The 16,116-nt window shown below is 35.9% G+C and overlaps 1 protein-coding gene across 1 annotated transcript in view; it reads left to right on the top strand.

The window, feature by feature from the left end:
- The window catches only part of LOC150100217 (kinesin-like protein KIF28), a 308,018-nt gene that overhangs the window by 138,873 nt on the left and 153,029 nt on the right, over positions 1–16,116 (top strand). The window contains exons 17-18 of the mRNA XM_090402612.1: positions 7,943–8,026; positions 12,640–12,702. Coding sequence (XP_090258738.1) covers positions 7,943–8,026; positions 12,640–12,702 — 147 coding nt within the window. The remainder of the gene's footprint in view (positions 1–7,942; positions 8,027–12,639; positions 12,703–16,116) is intronic.

Below are 16,116 nucleotides of genomic sequence, written 5' to 3'. Positions count from 1 at the left end.
TGTCTATATTAGATATATGTTTAATTGATGAAAGAAAGTAATATTCTTTATCTTTAATTAATTACTTATTTTTTCCTATGAATATAAAACTTTTTTGACGTACCCCCACATATCGACTCGCGTACCCCACTTTGGAGACCGCTGGTCTAGATGGGGTCTTATCAAGGCTCGATACAGAGGAACAATAACTTGTTTGTCTCTACTTGTTTAAGTATTTTTCAGCAACCAAGTGATTTGATGAGCTGATTTAGCCACTTTTGCGGTGCCCCTCCTAAACTTCAACTCCCTATTGTTAGATCTGAAATAGGCGACTTCAAATTTTACATGACATCACCATTCCAGAATCTAACAATTAACAAAAAATATATATGCATACTTATCTTTTAGCGCAGTGTAACTATGTTTTTTTTTTTTTTTTTTTGTAAGAACATCTTGTATGATAAACTGTGAATTATGTGAATTTAAATTAATGTATCTATATGTCTAGCATGAATGTAAGTCAGCAAAAGAGGCAGATATGAGAGAAATCATTAGTGAAATGTTATAAATGAAAGAATGCATATTATTCAGCAACATGGGGCAAAGATCACCCTAATACTATAAGAGCAATGTAAGCACCTGCAGGCATCACATCTAAGAAGACATCATGATGTATACGTTCCTGGAAACAAGAAGTCCCATATGTTGATTAGTGAAGTCACCCAGCCTGAGACCAATGGGTGAGATGATAAGAGAAATTCACGCTTGGAAAGGTGGTGCTCTAGGGGAGCGAATAAAACCCGCGACACGGAAGTAAATCCCCCCCTGTTTTTTCTTGTTCCTGCATTTCTCTTCATATACTTCAAGAGTTCATCGCAGTTCAGCTCTCATTTTTGAGAGCTGACTTACAAAAGGATCCGGATGACACCGCAGCAGATTTCGGCAAGATCAATCGTAGGCCGTCAATGAGAGGGCAATCAACGTAAAACCTTAGCAGAGAGATAGCGCCCAACTCAGGTGAGCACGTGTAACCCATGTGACGATAAGATCGAGACAACCAGAATCAAAACAAAGAAGGAAGGACGGAAGAAAACTGATAAAGAATAGATAAGTACTCTCACTTGTTCTAGCCCCTTTTGAGAATTGACTAACAGTGTTAAGAGAATGCATCTTAAAATTTGTAATGGAAGAAAGAGTGAAGCACTAAGATTTATGTAAATGACTATGCTTTTGAAATGAACTTTAAGAACTTTCAGTTAAATAGAGATTCTGTCGTAATTAATCCGAGAGAGATTATAAATGTGCTAAAATGCCGTAATGTCCATTTGAGCTGTAATTAAGAATGTATTATATGTTGAGTTATTGAATTTGCTAACATTTTGAAGTCAATGCATAATGGTTTTAAGAGTGAGAGGGTGAGAGAAAGGTAGAAGATTAAATTAGAATTGATAACTACTTTAACTTGTATGGCATTATATAATGAGTTTAATAAATATTTTGGTTCCTTACATGTATTTCTGATCATGATGACTGACCCTTCATAAAACTTCGAACCTGTGATCGTGTGTGTGTGTGGTGTGCGAATACCCTAATTGAAAGTAGTAGGGCACGACTGCAAATAAAATAAGCCAGAGAACCCAAGACTTCTAAGAATTCTAAGAGTGACCGGGATAACTCATAGAATTCAGGGAACAGGTAATCTCTAGTGGCCGTTAAAAGGTTAAATTACGTAAGAAAAGGTATAAAAGAAGCGAGACATAATGATAAGACTAAAATTAATGAAGATCACATAACAATGTGATCTTCATTAATAATGCCTCCCAAATTTGGGGCAGTCGCATACAACCAAATTTGTTGAGGTTTGGAGAGTTTCTTAGGGCTGAGGCAGATTCCATAAATAGTCTTTCAAATTTGTATTTGCTACGGTGAATTACTGTAGCTTTCTTCCACCGTATTCTGTGGCATGTATCCACAGGATACACACCGGGATGCATACATCAGCAGACCTTTAGCCCCAACAGCCAAGAACACCTACTTAGCCCGCTAGAGGGCACCATCAGGACTTCTAGGAGAACAATAGCTTCATCTCTTCATTCTCAGTAACTGTGTTGTAGTGCCTGCGTGCACGTGCCTTTTTGTAAGTTCCTATTGAAAATGGCAATGTGACGTTGTCGAAATATCGGAAATATTTATTAAAGTGTAATTTAATTTATATTCTGATCTACGTTATTCAATTCCTTAAGTGATTTAGAAATGCATAACCAACGTATAAACTTGTCTATGAGCTCAAGCTTAATGGTGTTATTCATCCATTTAACCCCTACTTCATTTATTATTCATACTCTAGGTATACAGTCAGCCATTGCTTCATGCAAACGCTTCCTAACCGCCTCTGAAGCACTATCAACATCTAGCCCTTGCAGTTTTACATGCCATGGCACTGATCCAATCAAACTCCTAAGCTTGTCATACTTACCAGCCTGATAATTCCACATATACCCTGTCTTAATTGTAAATTCCACACCTTTAGCCACCTCCCAAGTCAAAACCCTATGATTTACTCTCACCAATTGGTGGCAACATGGTCATATTCGTTACAGCCAAATTCTCAGATGCAATTACTAGGTCAAGTACTCTCTGACCCCTAATATTTTCCATTTCATGCTGTTGCAGATAGTTATCCCTTAATAATCGCATAAAATCCAATTCTTTCCTCCCATATGTCCTCTCCTCCTTCCAATCAATGTTACTATAGTTGAAATCACCCATAATAATTACCCTCCTTCCACTCATTTCTTCTATTTGCTTATGCATGCTATCTCCACCATCTATTCCATCACTGCTAGTTTCAATCTCATACCAGATAGCCTCAAATGTGCTCTTTTCTCTATCCTGCAGTTCCACTTCTATTCTCCTTGGCTGTAGCTCATCAGCTATCATCAATAACACTCCTCCCCCCCATTTTATTCTCCCTGTCACTCCTGAACACACCATACCCCTCACATTCAATCCCACTAGCTATATCATCTTCTGTCAGCCATGTTTCACTAATGCCAATAACCCGTGGCCTGGAAGTGCCAACCAAGGTCAAAAATTCTTCCTTCTTGTTCCTAATACTTCTGGCATTAGTATACATGAATTGTAGAAGCCCATTTGTCCCCTCCCTATTTTGATGCCTTATGCTAACTATTCCATTCTGATTCGTAGTCTTTCATACTCGCTTGGGCATATTACACACATTCATACACTCAATTGTCTCTCTAAAGTTTGCATATATACCCTCCCCCTTAATAACTCTAGTTTCCCAATTTTGCACATCCACTTCCACTACATTCGACAACACCGTTTCATGTCTCCGTACACCAAATCCATTCAAATGTAAACCATCCATCTTATATAAATCCTTTCACCCATCGAACTCACTCCACACATCCACAAATTCCACACCACTCGTCCTGCATAATTCACGCATAAAGTCATTTGCAATTATGACCCTCCTTCTATACTCTTCGCTGTCATACCATGGCAACAGACTCGCCATCCTAACTCTCTCAATCTTCTCTTTTGCTGCCTCAAGCAATTCCTTCACATCCTCACTCATAGCCATTTTGTCTCCTTTCAAATCATTTGTACCTGCTACCACTATCAATTCTTTCACCCGCTGCTTTTGCATTCTAATTGACTCGCTTACATCCTTAACGTTCGCACCAGGTTGGTACGATTTTGTTAAACTCTCTAAAATAAAAAAGAATATTTACACAAATAATTTGATGCATAATATGTGTCTTATACTATGAAGAATATTTTTTTTACAAAACTTTGACATGAAAAATGTGATGCACCCAATACAAGGTTGCATCTTATCAGGCAAAAAATATGGTAAATAAACTTCATGTTAATGAGGTGATATGACTTAATGACATATCATTGGATTTTAAAAACATGTTACAGGAAGTTAATCGTTTAATGTGCTCAATTAACAAGATTCTTAAAAGAAGGAATCCCTAGTGGAGTGGGTGATGAGTAATTTATTTGGTTTAATTGCCAAATAAATTACTCCCTGTACTCTCAAACCAGCCCTATTCCCGAATACTCTTGAACACCAACCCCCCCCCCCCTCCTAATACTTTGTACAGTATTAGGAGGGGGGTTTGGTGGTACAATGGCTGTGGCTAGCTTACAGTCAGTTTTCTGCTTAATTCATCTGATGATGTTTTCAGCATAATGAAATGGCCAGTACTCATCATGTTTATTGCTGGCTTACTATATATATAATAGGTTTTGTTTCATTCTGAGTTCTTTAAAAATCCAAAGGTTGTAACCTTTGGAAATTTGGATTATTGTAACCCAAACCAGCTGTCATACCTTCCCTTAAATTCATTTACGCTAGATGCACTCACTACCCAAAGTGTGTTATTGACAAACAAACTTAACTTCCATGGATGCCCCTGTGTTCTCTCCCCATCTTCCATATAATGAAAAATTTTATCAAATGATATCCTATAACATCCATGCAGAAGTGTATAGACCTCTATCATATCACCCCCTCTTTCTCCTGATAACCAGAGTCTGTAATCCACATACTCGCAATCTGTCCTCATAATCAAAATCTGATAATCCAGATATAATCTTTGTAATGCTTCTTTGCACCCTTTCCATAGCTTCTTTATCTCACCTTGGAACCGAAGAGACCAAATCTGTGCACAGTAATCCAAGGCTTTATAAAGAGGAAAATGACTTCCTTATCCTTACATATCAAGGTTCGCTTCAATATCGCAGTTATCCTCAGAGTTGTATTTGCAACTTTTGCTATGTGACCTTCGAATTTTAAATTCCTTTCCACTGTTATGCCAAGATCCCTTGCCTCCTCAGTTTCTTGTAGCATAACCCCGCTAATATAACATGCTTTTGGAAGTCTCATCACACCAAAGTGCATAACTGTACACTTGCTAACATTAAACTGATAGCAATTTTCATTTGCACAAATTTTCAGCCTATTCAAATCATTTTATAAGTGCTGGATATCAGTAGCATCCCTGATTGCCCTGCCTATCTTTGTGTCATTGGCAAACAATTGCAAATTTCCTTATGTTGGAGGTTTAATGGATTTTTTACAACACTCAAAAAGCTTTTTGAGTGTTGTAAAAAATCCATTAAACCTCCAACATAATGTCCTCACAGCACTTAAGCCTCTACACAAGAATGCAAATTTCCTATTAGACTCCTTCCTAATGTTATTAATGTATAGATTGAACAACAATGACCCAAGGATTGAATCCTGAGGTACATTACTGATCACTTTAAATCTGCTAGATTCACACCCACCATATACCACTTTTTGATATCTGTCTGCCAACCATCCACTGATCCAAGTCAAGAGTTTATATCCTAATCCTGTATTTATCAGTTTATGCAACAGTCTTTTGTGTGGTATCCTGTCAGATGCCTTAGCAAAATCCAACGTTACTGTAGTGTATCCATTCCCTTTATCCAACTCGGCTATAACATTATTATAAAATATGAGCATGTCGCTAAAACATGACCTTTCTTTAGTCTGCTGCTCCTTGTAGATTATAGCTTGTTTGTCTAGTAATTTCTCTTTGTGAGTTCTTACTAACTTCTCTACAATCTTCACCACACCAGAATACTGATAGGTCAGTAGTTAGACACATCAGTTTTTGCACCACCTTTCCATTCCTGTGGTATTCCTAAGCTGAGACTCAAGTTATACAAATATGTGAAAGGCTTAGCCAATTCAGTTGAACATTCATTTAGCAAACATGCTGATATTCGATCTCTCCCTGTTAATTAGCAAATCTGCTAATTAATAACAGATTTGCTATTAATTAACAGATGTAGCAGTAGCACTGTGCGCCTTGTTACATACACCTGGTTGATATATCCTAGCAGAGTGAGCACTTATTAATTGAACAATCTCATTAGCCTCTGACACTAGAGTACCATCTGCATTCGACAAAGTTATTCTTCCACATTTATTCTTTCTTTTGCTTGTGGCATAATGATAAAATTCTTTCGAATTGCCTTTAGCCTGCATAACTAATTTCTTTTCATACTCTGATTTAGCATTCCGCACAATACTCATTACTTTTCTGGCCTGTGCTTTAAATATTTCATGATGCCTCTCACTCTTGTCCTCATGATATTCTTTCCATGTCATTTTCTTATTGTGGATCTCTTGCTTGCTTAATGTTGCATATCCAGCACTTTTCCTACACTCATTTGTTACTATCTAGTATCCACCACCCTAAATTGCATACCATCTCAGCTCTAATGAAGTCTTTTGTCAAGTTTTCAGCATTTATATTTTCAAGACACAGGTATGCTAATTAATGCTTTTCTTTTTAAATTTTATTGATTCTTCATAAAATATTATTGTATAATAATATTTTATGAGGAATATTATTATTCCTCTTTACAAGGCTTTTCTTATTAAAGCCTTGTGCAGAAACCTGGTTGTCTGGATTCTTTCAGGATGTGGAGGGGTGACAAGTGACTAAGATTGTGACATGTCTATGGAATGTTAATACATATTGAAGGTCTATGGGTTACAAAGACTAGTTGGATAGGTGAAAAAAAGGGAATATGATAGAAACATAAGTTATTAAAAGGATTGACATGGAAGCCTTTTTTTTTTTCAGTATGTAGAGGAGGTGAAAGAACAAGGGATCACCTCTGGTAAATTATGAATTTTTGAATACCGAATTTTTGCTTGGACAATGATAAAAGGGTGGAATAGGTTGCCAGAGATTGTTATCACTACCTTATTGGCGAATGAGTTCAATCAGAAATATGATAGGTATTGTGTGAATTATGGTTAGCATGGTAATAATAAATATTACTAGTTATTTGTCACCATTAATGAAGTCCTTATAGGACCTGAAACTTTTATAACGCTACAACAAAGAAAAAGCAATATACCGTATTTTCCAGTGTATAAGACGCTCCTATGTATAAGACGCACCCAAGAAATTTAATATGATTTTCTGGAAAAAACTTAAACTTTAAAGTATGATTTAAAAAAAAAAATGGATAAAATAATAGGTAATTTTTAATAGTAAACTGACCTTTCAGAAACCTGCAAAACCCATGTCACTGTCATCTGACTCTTCTCTATCATCATTAATTTCTTATAATATAGAAATAATTTTGTCTTCATATTCTTCTGGCATTTTTTGACTGATTTTTGTTTTTGTACGCTTACAAAGTCCACTGCGTTTCATGAAACGGTAACACCATGACGCACCACCTTAAAAATCTTCAATGTTACGCTCACAGGCTACTTTGACTACACGTGTACGAATCATTTTTGTTGAAATGGCAATGCCATTTTGCCGATTTTCTTGCACCCATTTCAAAACTTCGGTCTCTAGTTCTGGCCACTTTGCAATTTTTCCATGTTCCGCGTGCTTTTCTTTACACAAATTGTACAAAATCTCCTTCTGACCATGCCAAGTTCTTAGCCAATGATGCGCTAGAAGTCACGTGAAGGTCACGCATCAATTTGATTGCACCAATAACCACCTACAAAGATCTTGGAACATAAAAGGGAGTGCATATGACTTTGAAAAGAGGAAACAATCTTTACCTTCATTATATAAGACGCACCACATTTTTAAGATGAATTTTTAAGGTAAAAAAGTGCATCTTATACACCAGAAAATATGGTAGTTTGTCCCTGAAAGGATAAGTTTTTCTCAAATATAATGTAGTAATGAATGAATAGGATGCTGAGGTTAATAGTTGATACCATAAGACATGCTGCTTTCATAGTACTAGCATTTTACATTTCTTTGATTAAATGTACATTTTTCCCTCCTTCTTGTGTAAATTACTCAGTTATATATTAATTACCAAGTTAAGTACGCATGATTATTATATGTAATGCGTGTGTATCTATAATAAATTAAGTAGATCCAGAAATACTAAAATTCTGTCCATTTAGGAACGTGATCCTTTTCTTGAAAATGAAGATACTGAAGTTCGCATTGGTAGCGTTCAAGTGTTCCTTCAACCACTGGCCTACATGGTAATGTCTTTCTTCAATCTTTAAGGGAACCATCTGAAATTGTATGATTTATGTTTACATTGATGTTTTAAAAAATATTAAAAAATAGTATTTAGTATAGTATTTATAGTATTAAATAGGATTTATAGTATTTGTTCTAATAGTTATGATATATTTGGTTGTTGTTTTTATTAACGTGCTAGTTAATGTTACAAAAATGACAGCAGTAAAAAAAGCAGATGCCACAATGCAAAAGGTTTCAACATGGAGATCTAATTTTTCCCTGTACTTTTCACAGTGGATACACGATGACAATTGTTACATGTATGTGCTCAAAAATGTTAGTCATGTTAAATGAGAAGAAGAAATACAAGATTAAATTGATTGACAAAAGATTCTCTATGATGGTCAGCATGGGTTTGTGAAGAGCAGGTCTTGATTTAGCAATCTGCTTACATTTAATGATAAGGTGATGAATGTGTTGAATAAGGGAGATTTGTTTACAGTGATTTACTTGGGTTTATAAGCTGCAGAAGATGGGAATGGATAACAGATTGGTTAAATTGATAGAAGATTGGTTTTTTAAAAGATATCAGGCAAGTTTGTATGATGGAAAAGTGTCTCAGAAAAGAAATGTAACCCATATCAGTATCCCAAGGTACAGTTTACAGGTCCCTACTGTTTAACTTATTTGTTAATGATATTTCATGTGGATTGATTGGAGATTCTCAAATGTTTGCTGATGATGCAAAGTTGGGTAGAATTATCAGGAGTAGAGTATTGCTGATGTTAATTCATACAGGAAGACTTGAATAGACTTTTTGCTTGGACAGATGAGTGGGGTTGTAGTTTTAATATTAATAAATGTAAGGTCTTACAATTTGGGGTGTTTTTTATTTTGAGCCCATACACGAGAGGTTGGTTAATCAACCAATAGTACATTAGTATCGTAAATGAGTAGTGGGTTGGGAAAGGAGCGCCTTGTTTGCATTTGATTTAAATGATTGTATATTGTATTCCTTGGGAAATGCAATAGGGGGGGAGACTGTTCTGCAGTACAGCAGTTGCAGGGATGGAGGAGGAGGAAAAGAAACTTGTTTTGTGGATTTCAAGGTGAAGGGATGAAGGGAAGCAGCTGCACATGTTTCAGTGGGCTTAGTACTAAGTGGGGGAATTATTGATGCTATTTCAGATGAACATTTGCCATGGAAATATTTATAGAATACACATATTGCAGAAACCAAATGTCTGTGCAAAAATGGGAAGAATGAGTTGGTAAGAGATGTGTCATTAATAAGTCTAATTGCTCTTCTCTGTATTGAGTCAAGCATTTTGAGGAAGATTTTAGGAACCTCACTCCAAATGTGAGAGCATTATTCAATAGCTGGATGGATTTGTGATTTGTATAAGGTTAACAGCTGTTCAAAGGTGAGGTGATGTCTGGAGCAAAAGAGAAATCCTAGTTTTTTAGAAGCTGAGGATGTAGTGGCATGTAGTTTGTCAGGAGAGCCTTGAAAGGGTAATTCCAAAAAGAGAAAGCTCATCTTGTCTGGAAATTTGGGTGTTATCAAAAATAATACTGGGATAAAATGGTTCTTATTTGTGAGAAATAAGACAGAACTGGGTTTACTAGCAATGAAATTGATGAAATTATCTGAACTCTATTTGAGGATTGCTTGGAGATCAGAATTGAAGGCAGTGGTGGTTGATATTCTGTAGGTTGAGGAGAATTGTGTAGCATAAAGTTTATCAAATGAAAGGGAGGTGTGTAATATGCTGTAATCTGCAAAACTGTGTATTGGGTTGATTTTTTTGATTGAAATTATCTTTAAACTTTTACTTTTCATTTTTTTTATGTGACTCCCACCTCCAAAGGATATAAACCTAGTTACCTTGTATGGATTTTTATTATTATTATTATTATTATTATTATTCAGGCCTCCATTGAGTCAAAAGACTCATTGTGGGAGGTCCTTCCAAAGAAACACAGTCTATCAAGACTCATAAAGTGGAGGTCCCCCCCCCCCCAAGAAACACAAAGTCTATCATACCAATCCTTAAACTCATTGACCATTCTTGCTCTCACCACTCCATCAGGCAATGCATTCCATGGTTCAACCACCCTCCACACAAAGAAACCACTCCTTACCCTTTTGCTCACAGTTTCCTTTTGTAACTTCCAGGGATGGCCTCTTGTCATCACTCCTTCCCTCTGTTCAGCCAAGCGAAAGAACTCCCCAGTATCAACCCTGTAACCACCTCTCAACAGTTTAAAAGTCTCAATCATATCACCTCTCCTTCTTCTATCCACCAAACTCTGCAGTCCACATTCCCTCAGCCGATCCTCATAACTATGCTTGTACAGTTCCTGAAACCATCTTTGTCATCCGTCTTTGTACCCTTTCCACAGTTAATTTATCCCTTTCAAATCCTGGGGACCAAATCTGAGAACAATAGTCCAAGTGTGGTCTGATCAGGGTCTTACACAACGGAATGATAACTGTTTTCTCTCTGCAGGTCAGCGTCCTTCTCATTATTGCAGCAATCCTCTGTGTTACCTTCACCACCTTTGTAATTAAGAGATTAAATGTTTTTTCCCTTATATTTCTCTTTTTCCCTACACATAATTATTTACTTTAGTTATTTATTAAAAATTGTTTATCATTCAAAAATCCAGGAACTCTATTCAGTAGACAAAATGCATCTTTTTCAAGCTATTTTGGGTCTCCACCTAATTACATTGGATGGGTTAAGATATACAGTATAAGATCATATTTATATATATATGTATGACAGAATGATCATTAACTCGGTTAACATACATAGGTTTATGAAGAATTGAATGACTAGAACCGTGATTTAAGTAAAAAGGTTTTAATATAAAAACACTACTAGTTTCGGCCTGTAACAGCCTTCTTCAGATGACATTATAAAAGAAAGAAAAAACCCTAAACATTGAAGGTTAAAGGACTATGAACAACTTAGACAGTCTCTATACATAATTAGCATGAAAATGTTGTAGTTGTATTTGAAGCTGTTCTTTCAAAAACTTTCAAAAACTCTAAGAAAATACAGTATCAGAACCTTGTTCACTCCACTTCCAAAGATCTGTTTCTTAATTAGCCACCCAAAACCTTGTCATTATCAACTCAAATACTCTGGTGTATATAAAATATTGTGTGATTGTGATATTCCTTATTTTGGGCAGACAGACAAATCTGTCGAATTGCATATGGAAGAACACATGAGGGACATTACTTACAAGAGACAGCGAGCTAGTGCATTATCAAGTCATATCCTTTTCTCGGCTAATCCTAATGATGAAAACCAAAGTCATCAAGTCAGCTGGGAAAAATCTACTAACATCTTCCGTTGCAGTGACGAACTAGAGAGAAAAATCATGGAATCTAGAGAAATCATCTTCAGTCCTTTTCATCTAAATAACAACTTGAGCTACAACCTCCCAGATAGTCATTCAACTGTAATCATGTACTGGCGTTCACGTGATGCCGCAAGCACGCACTCTCCCAACAATGCAACAAACTAAAGAACAGCTTCAAATACAACTACAATGTTTTCATGCTAATTATGTATAGAGACTGTCCATGTTGTTCATAGTCTTTTAATCTTCAATGTTTAGTGTTTTTTCTTTCTTTCATAATGTCACCTGAAAAAGGCTGTTACAGGCTGAAACTAGTATAGTGTTTTTATATTAAATCCTTTTTACTTAAATCTTGGTTCTAGTCATTCAATTCTTCATAAAACTATATATATATATATATATATATATATATATTTTTTTTTTTTTTTTCTACTTCATAATTATTTAATGTTATTTATTTATTAAAATTATTTATTTTTTGTGTGTTTCTGTTTATTTATTACGTAATTCAAGAACTGTATTACGCAGACCAAATATGCAACATTTTCAATCCATTTCAGCCTCCAATAAGGAAAACAGAGTCTCAATCCAAGCAATGAAATTTATTTCCCACTTTTCCTAAGGACATTCACAAACATTCATGCCCAAAGTTAGATTTGAATCCATAGCTTTTGCTGGCAAGTGAGTAAGTTTACCACTCAGCCAAACAGGCTGCAACAGATAGTATCTACATATGAGAGTTGTACATATTAAGAGTTGCAATTTTTGAGAATATGGTGCTTATCTTCCCTGATAGTTTCATTCTCAAGAGTATGTCACATTGTAACATGTGACATGCCATAGTAGAATTTTTCTTTCCCACTGATGAGTAGAGGCTCTTTTCACACCTTGTAAAGTACAGCATGTCTCAATTTTTTTTTTACAAATTTTGGAAATATTGTACTTTGTGATGGAGGTTCTACTAAAAAGTTTAGTTTCTACTCTCTTTACAATTCACATACATTTTTGAATTCCTAATACTTATTTTAAATTCTTTGAACATGAAGTATCCCTCTGTCATGTTTTTTGCTCTGCATTATAGATATCATTTTGCCTTTGTTTTTGCAAAAAAATATTATCTGTTAGGTGTAAGCCATTCTTATTACAGGTCATCCTGTAATTAGAATGGCATACACCTAATGTGGGAATACCATTTATGGTGGAACACATGGTGTTCTATAAGATGCTAACTATTACATTTTCTTCATTACAGGTTGAATTAAGAGAGCAACTGGAAATCATTGATTACAGAGGCAATGAAGTGGGCATTATGAATGTAAGAATCATTTTCAAGTTACCATTGTAATATTTTCAAGTTGCCATTATGTTAGCATTATACATATATATAGTTAGCAGGGGCATATATTCAGGGTGTGCTAGGTGTGCACTGTACACCCATGGAATAGCAGTATCACCGATATTATATTTTTGAATTTATTCCTCTTAAAGACTCCCTTAATTGATTTCTAGCTTTTCGTGATTGATACCTAAAATTAAACACAGTATACTAGTGCTTCACAAAGAGGACATTTTTCAATGTGTAAACATTTCATCACATTTGCATTAATAGTCCAGGTGTGTAGTCACAAATACAGACACCTTTGAGCCCTTTGAACCGACGTGCAGATGGTGCAGTGGGTCAAATTCTTAGTGTTTTAACATTAACATCTTAGCATTACAGTGGTTTTTAAATCACCCAGCAGGCAAGGCATGGTGTGTGCTCTAACAATAGCACCCAGAAATCATTGGCTGTGATTGGTTATTGTGTCAACCAATCCAATTGAACATTGTCATTTGTCATGAGTTGTTTTTATTTACTGAGTTTCTTCTATTTTGTGTGTGTGAAGTGTGAACTGATGTGTTTATTACACTGGTATAGACTAGTTTTTAATATATAATTTTCTATAAATATTTATAACTTATTTTGCCCATATTTACAATGGAAAACAGTGTTGATGATCTATTGAATGTGCTGTTTTCTGCTATAGCTTTTGCAGATTGTACGATTGTAGTCGAAGGAGCTAAGCCTCATCCTCCTCCTCTTCCAAATTTACTATTATATTTACACCTTTGTGTAATTCAAATATGCCAACCAAATACAGCGTTCTCCTTCATTATTGTTTTCTAATATAGCTTAAAACATACACTTTGTTCCCCCATTCTCCGCAGATTTGGTTACAGTTAATTGATAAATTAACGTTTTCAAAGTTATCCTACAATTAATTGCATTAGACCAATTAAGATGAGTGCTGAATGCTCTATGAACTCTTAAAACTTTCATACATCGATAAAAATGCAGTCATACAGTGAAATTGACATGAATTTTATAGTGCAGGTTGCATAAGCCGCACACAGCACACCCAACTGAAATGGGCAGCCAAAGCCACTGATTATTATATATATATTTGTTGATGTGAACAATCACACATATTGGTCATCAGCTGAACGTAGTAGTGTTTACCACTTCTCATTGTAACCTTTTTTGCTGTGTGTGTGTGTGTGTATATTATTATTCAGGAACCATGAAGTCACAAGACTCATCACAGATATCACTCCTCAAATTTTAGGAGATATATTACTCATTCATATTATTATTTCATGACACCTTCAAGGATCCAAAAGCTCATTGAGGGAAAGCACCTATTCTACAACTCTCTGTCTCCATCATCTACACAAACACCATTTACTACCCAACACTACTAGTATTTTTTGTCTGTAAATTGTGTGTCCTGAAGGCTGATTTGTCTGTGTGTAGGATGAAAAACCAAAGTTTCCAGGAGAAAAAACCCTGCTACCTCTGTATGAGTTTGTCTAACTCACCCTTTAATTGAAAGACACCCATATAAAGATTCCTCCCATCATGACCAGAATCAAACTTAGGCCATTTCCAATCGAAGGGCACAATGTACCATCGTTCTTCCAAATGTGCTATGGAGACAATAATTATATTCAGGAGATATATTACTCACTTATGTTTCATTGGATATATTACATATACACCCCCTGTCCAAAAAGAAACCGAACTTTTCAAAAATAGAAGAAACTAGTGGCGCCACCTGTTGTATCTTTTTGTTATTGAAAGCGGCAACCTTCATTACTGTTGTGTCAACTGTTTATGACATTTATTTCATTAGAAGCCTAGTTATAGTGCCAAGAGTGACAGTGTGTTTTGATGAAGAGTCGGTCGTCACGATATTCATGCCGTACGTGACGAATTCTCGCTGTCAATCACTTAGAAACTTCAAGATAAACTCACCATTGACCGTTTGGCCAGGTGGAACAAATTGTTTGTGGATAATGCCCTTTGAATTGTAGAAACAAATCAGCATTTTCTTTACTTTTGACTTCTCCAAGTGACTTTTTTTCGGATGCTCTTCTTCTGGTGGTCTCCACTCAGCACTCTGGCACTTTGTTTCTGGCTCATACTCAAAACACTATGTTTCGTCATGAGTAACTACAAGCAGTTTCAATGCAGTCCTTGCAGTGTTCAATTTGATACATTTTTGGTTGTCGGTCAACGTGTGGGGAACAAATCACGAATTCAGTTTATGGAGGCTCAAACTCTCGGTCAAAATGTTGTGCACACAGTTGATTTTGGAATCCCAATTCATCTTCAATCAATCTCACGGACGATTTTAGGTTTTCTTTGATGAAATCACGCACTTTTTGGATGTTAACTTCGTTTAGTCCAGTTTTTGGATGGCCTGGCTTTTTGTCGTCCTCAAGCATCTCATGACCACTTCAAAATCGCTTAAACCACTCATAAACTTGAGTATGGGATAAGGATTCATCACTGTATGCTTGTATGCTTTTTGAAGCATGTGATGCATTTCAGTAAACTTTTTACCAAATTTAACACAAAAGTCAATCTCAGCTCTCTGTTTGAAACTCATTTTCTGACCATTTGTCAAAACACACTGTCACTCTTGGCACTATAACTCAGCTTCTAATGAAACAAATGTCATAAACAGTTGACACAACACTAAGGAAGGTTGCCACGTTTGACAGCAAAAATATACAACAGTGGTGCCACTAGTTTCTTCTATTTTCGAAAAGTTCGGTTTCTTTTTGGACAGAGGGTGTATAATGCTTGTGACATAAATAGAGTGGAGTGAGAGGAGTACTCTGTTATGCAGCATTCAATACTCGATAGTTTATATAAAGAACTTAAAAAAAAGTGAAGTCACAAGACTCATCACAGATATCACTCCTCAAATGTTAGGAGATATATTACTCACTCATATTATTATTATTATTTCTTGACACCGTCAAGGATCCAAAGGTTAATCTAGGGAAAGCACCTACTCTACAACTCTCTGTCTCCACCACTTCCATCTGTGTCCATCATCTACACAAATGCCATCTACTACCCCCCCCCCCCCCACCACCACCCCTAGTATTTTTTGTCTGTAAATTGTGTGTGTCCTGAAGGCTGATATGTCTTTGTGTGTGGGATGAACAGAGTTTCCTGGAGAAAAGACCCTGCTACCTCTGTATAAGATCAGCTAACTCACCTTTAATCGAAAGAAACCCATATAAAGATTCCTCCTGTCATGACGGGAATTTAACTTAGGCTGTTTCCAATCAAAGGGCGCAATGTACCATCATTCTTCCAATTGCACTATGGAGATGCTTATTATATTCAGGAGATATGTTACTCACTCATATTTCATTGGATATATTACATGTA

Source organism: Typopeltis vanoorti, chromosome 13, assembly GCF_054136105.1.
Source record: "Typopeltis vanoorti isolate ZY-2024b chromosome 13, IOZ_Tvanoo_1.0, whole genome shotgun sequence".
Classification (NCBI taxonomy): Eukaryota; Metazoa; Arthropoda; class Arachnida; order Uropygi; family Thelyphonidae; genus Typopeltis; species Typopeltis vanoorti.
The sequence above is the reverse complement of the archived record's forward strand: the minus strand, read 5'-3'. Positions and strand labels throughout refer to the sequence as shown.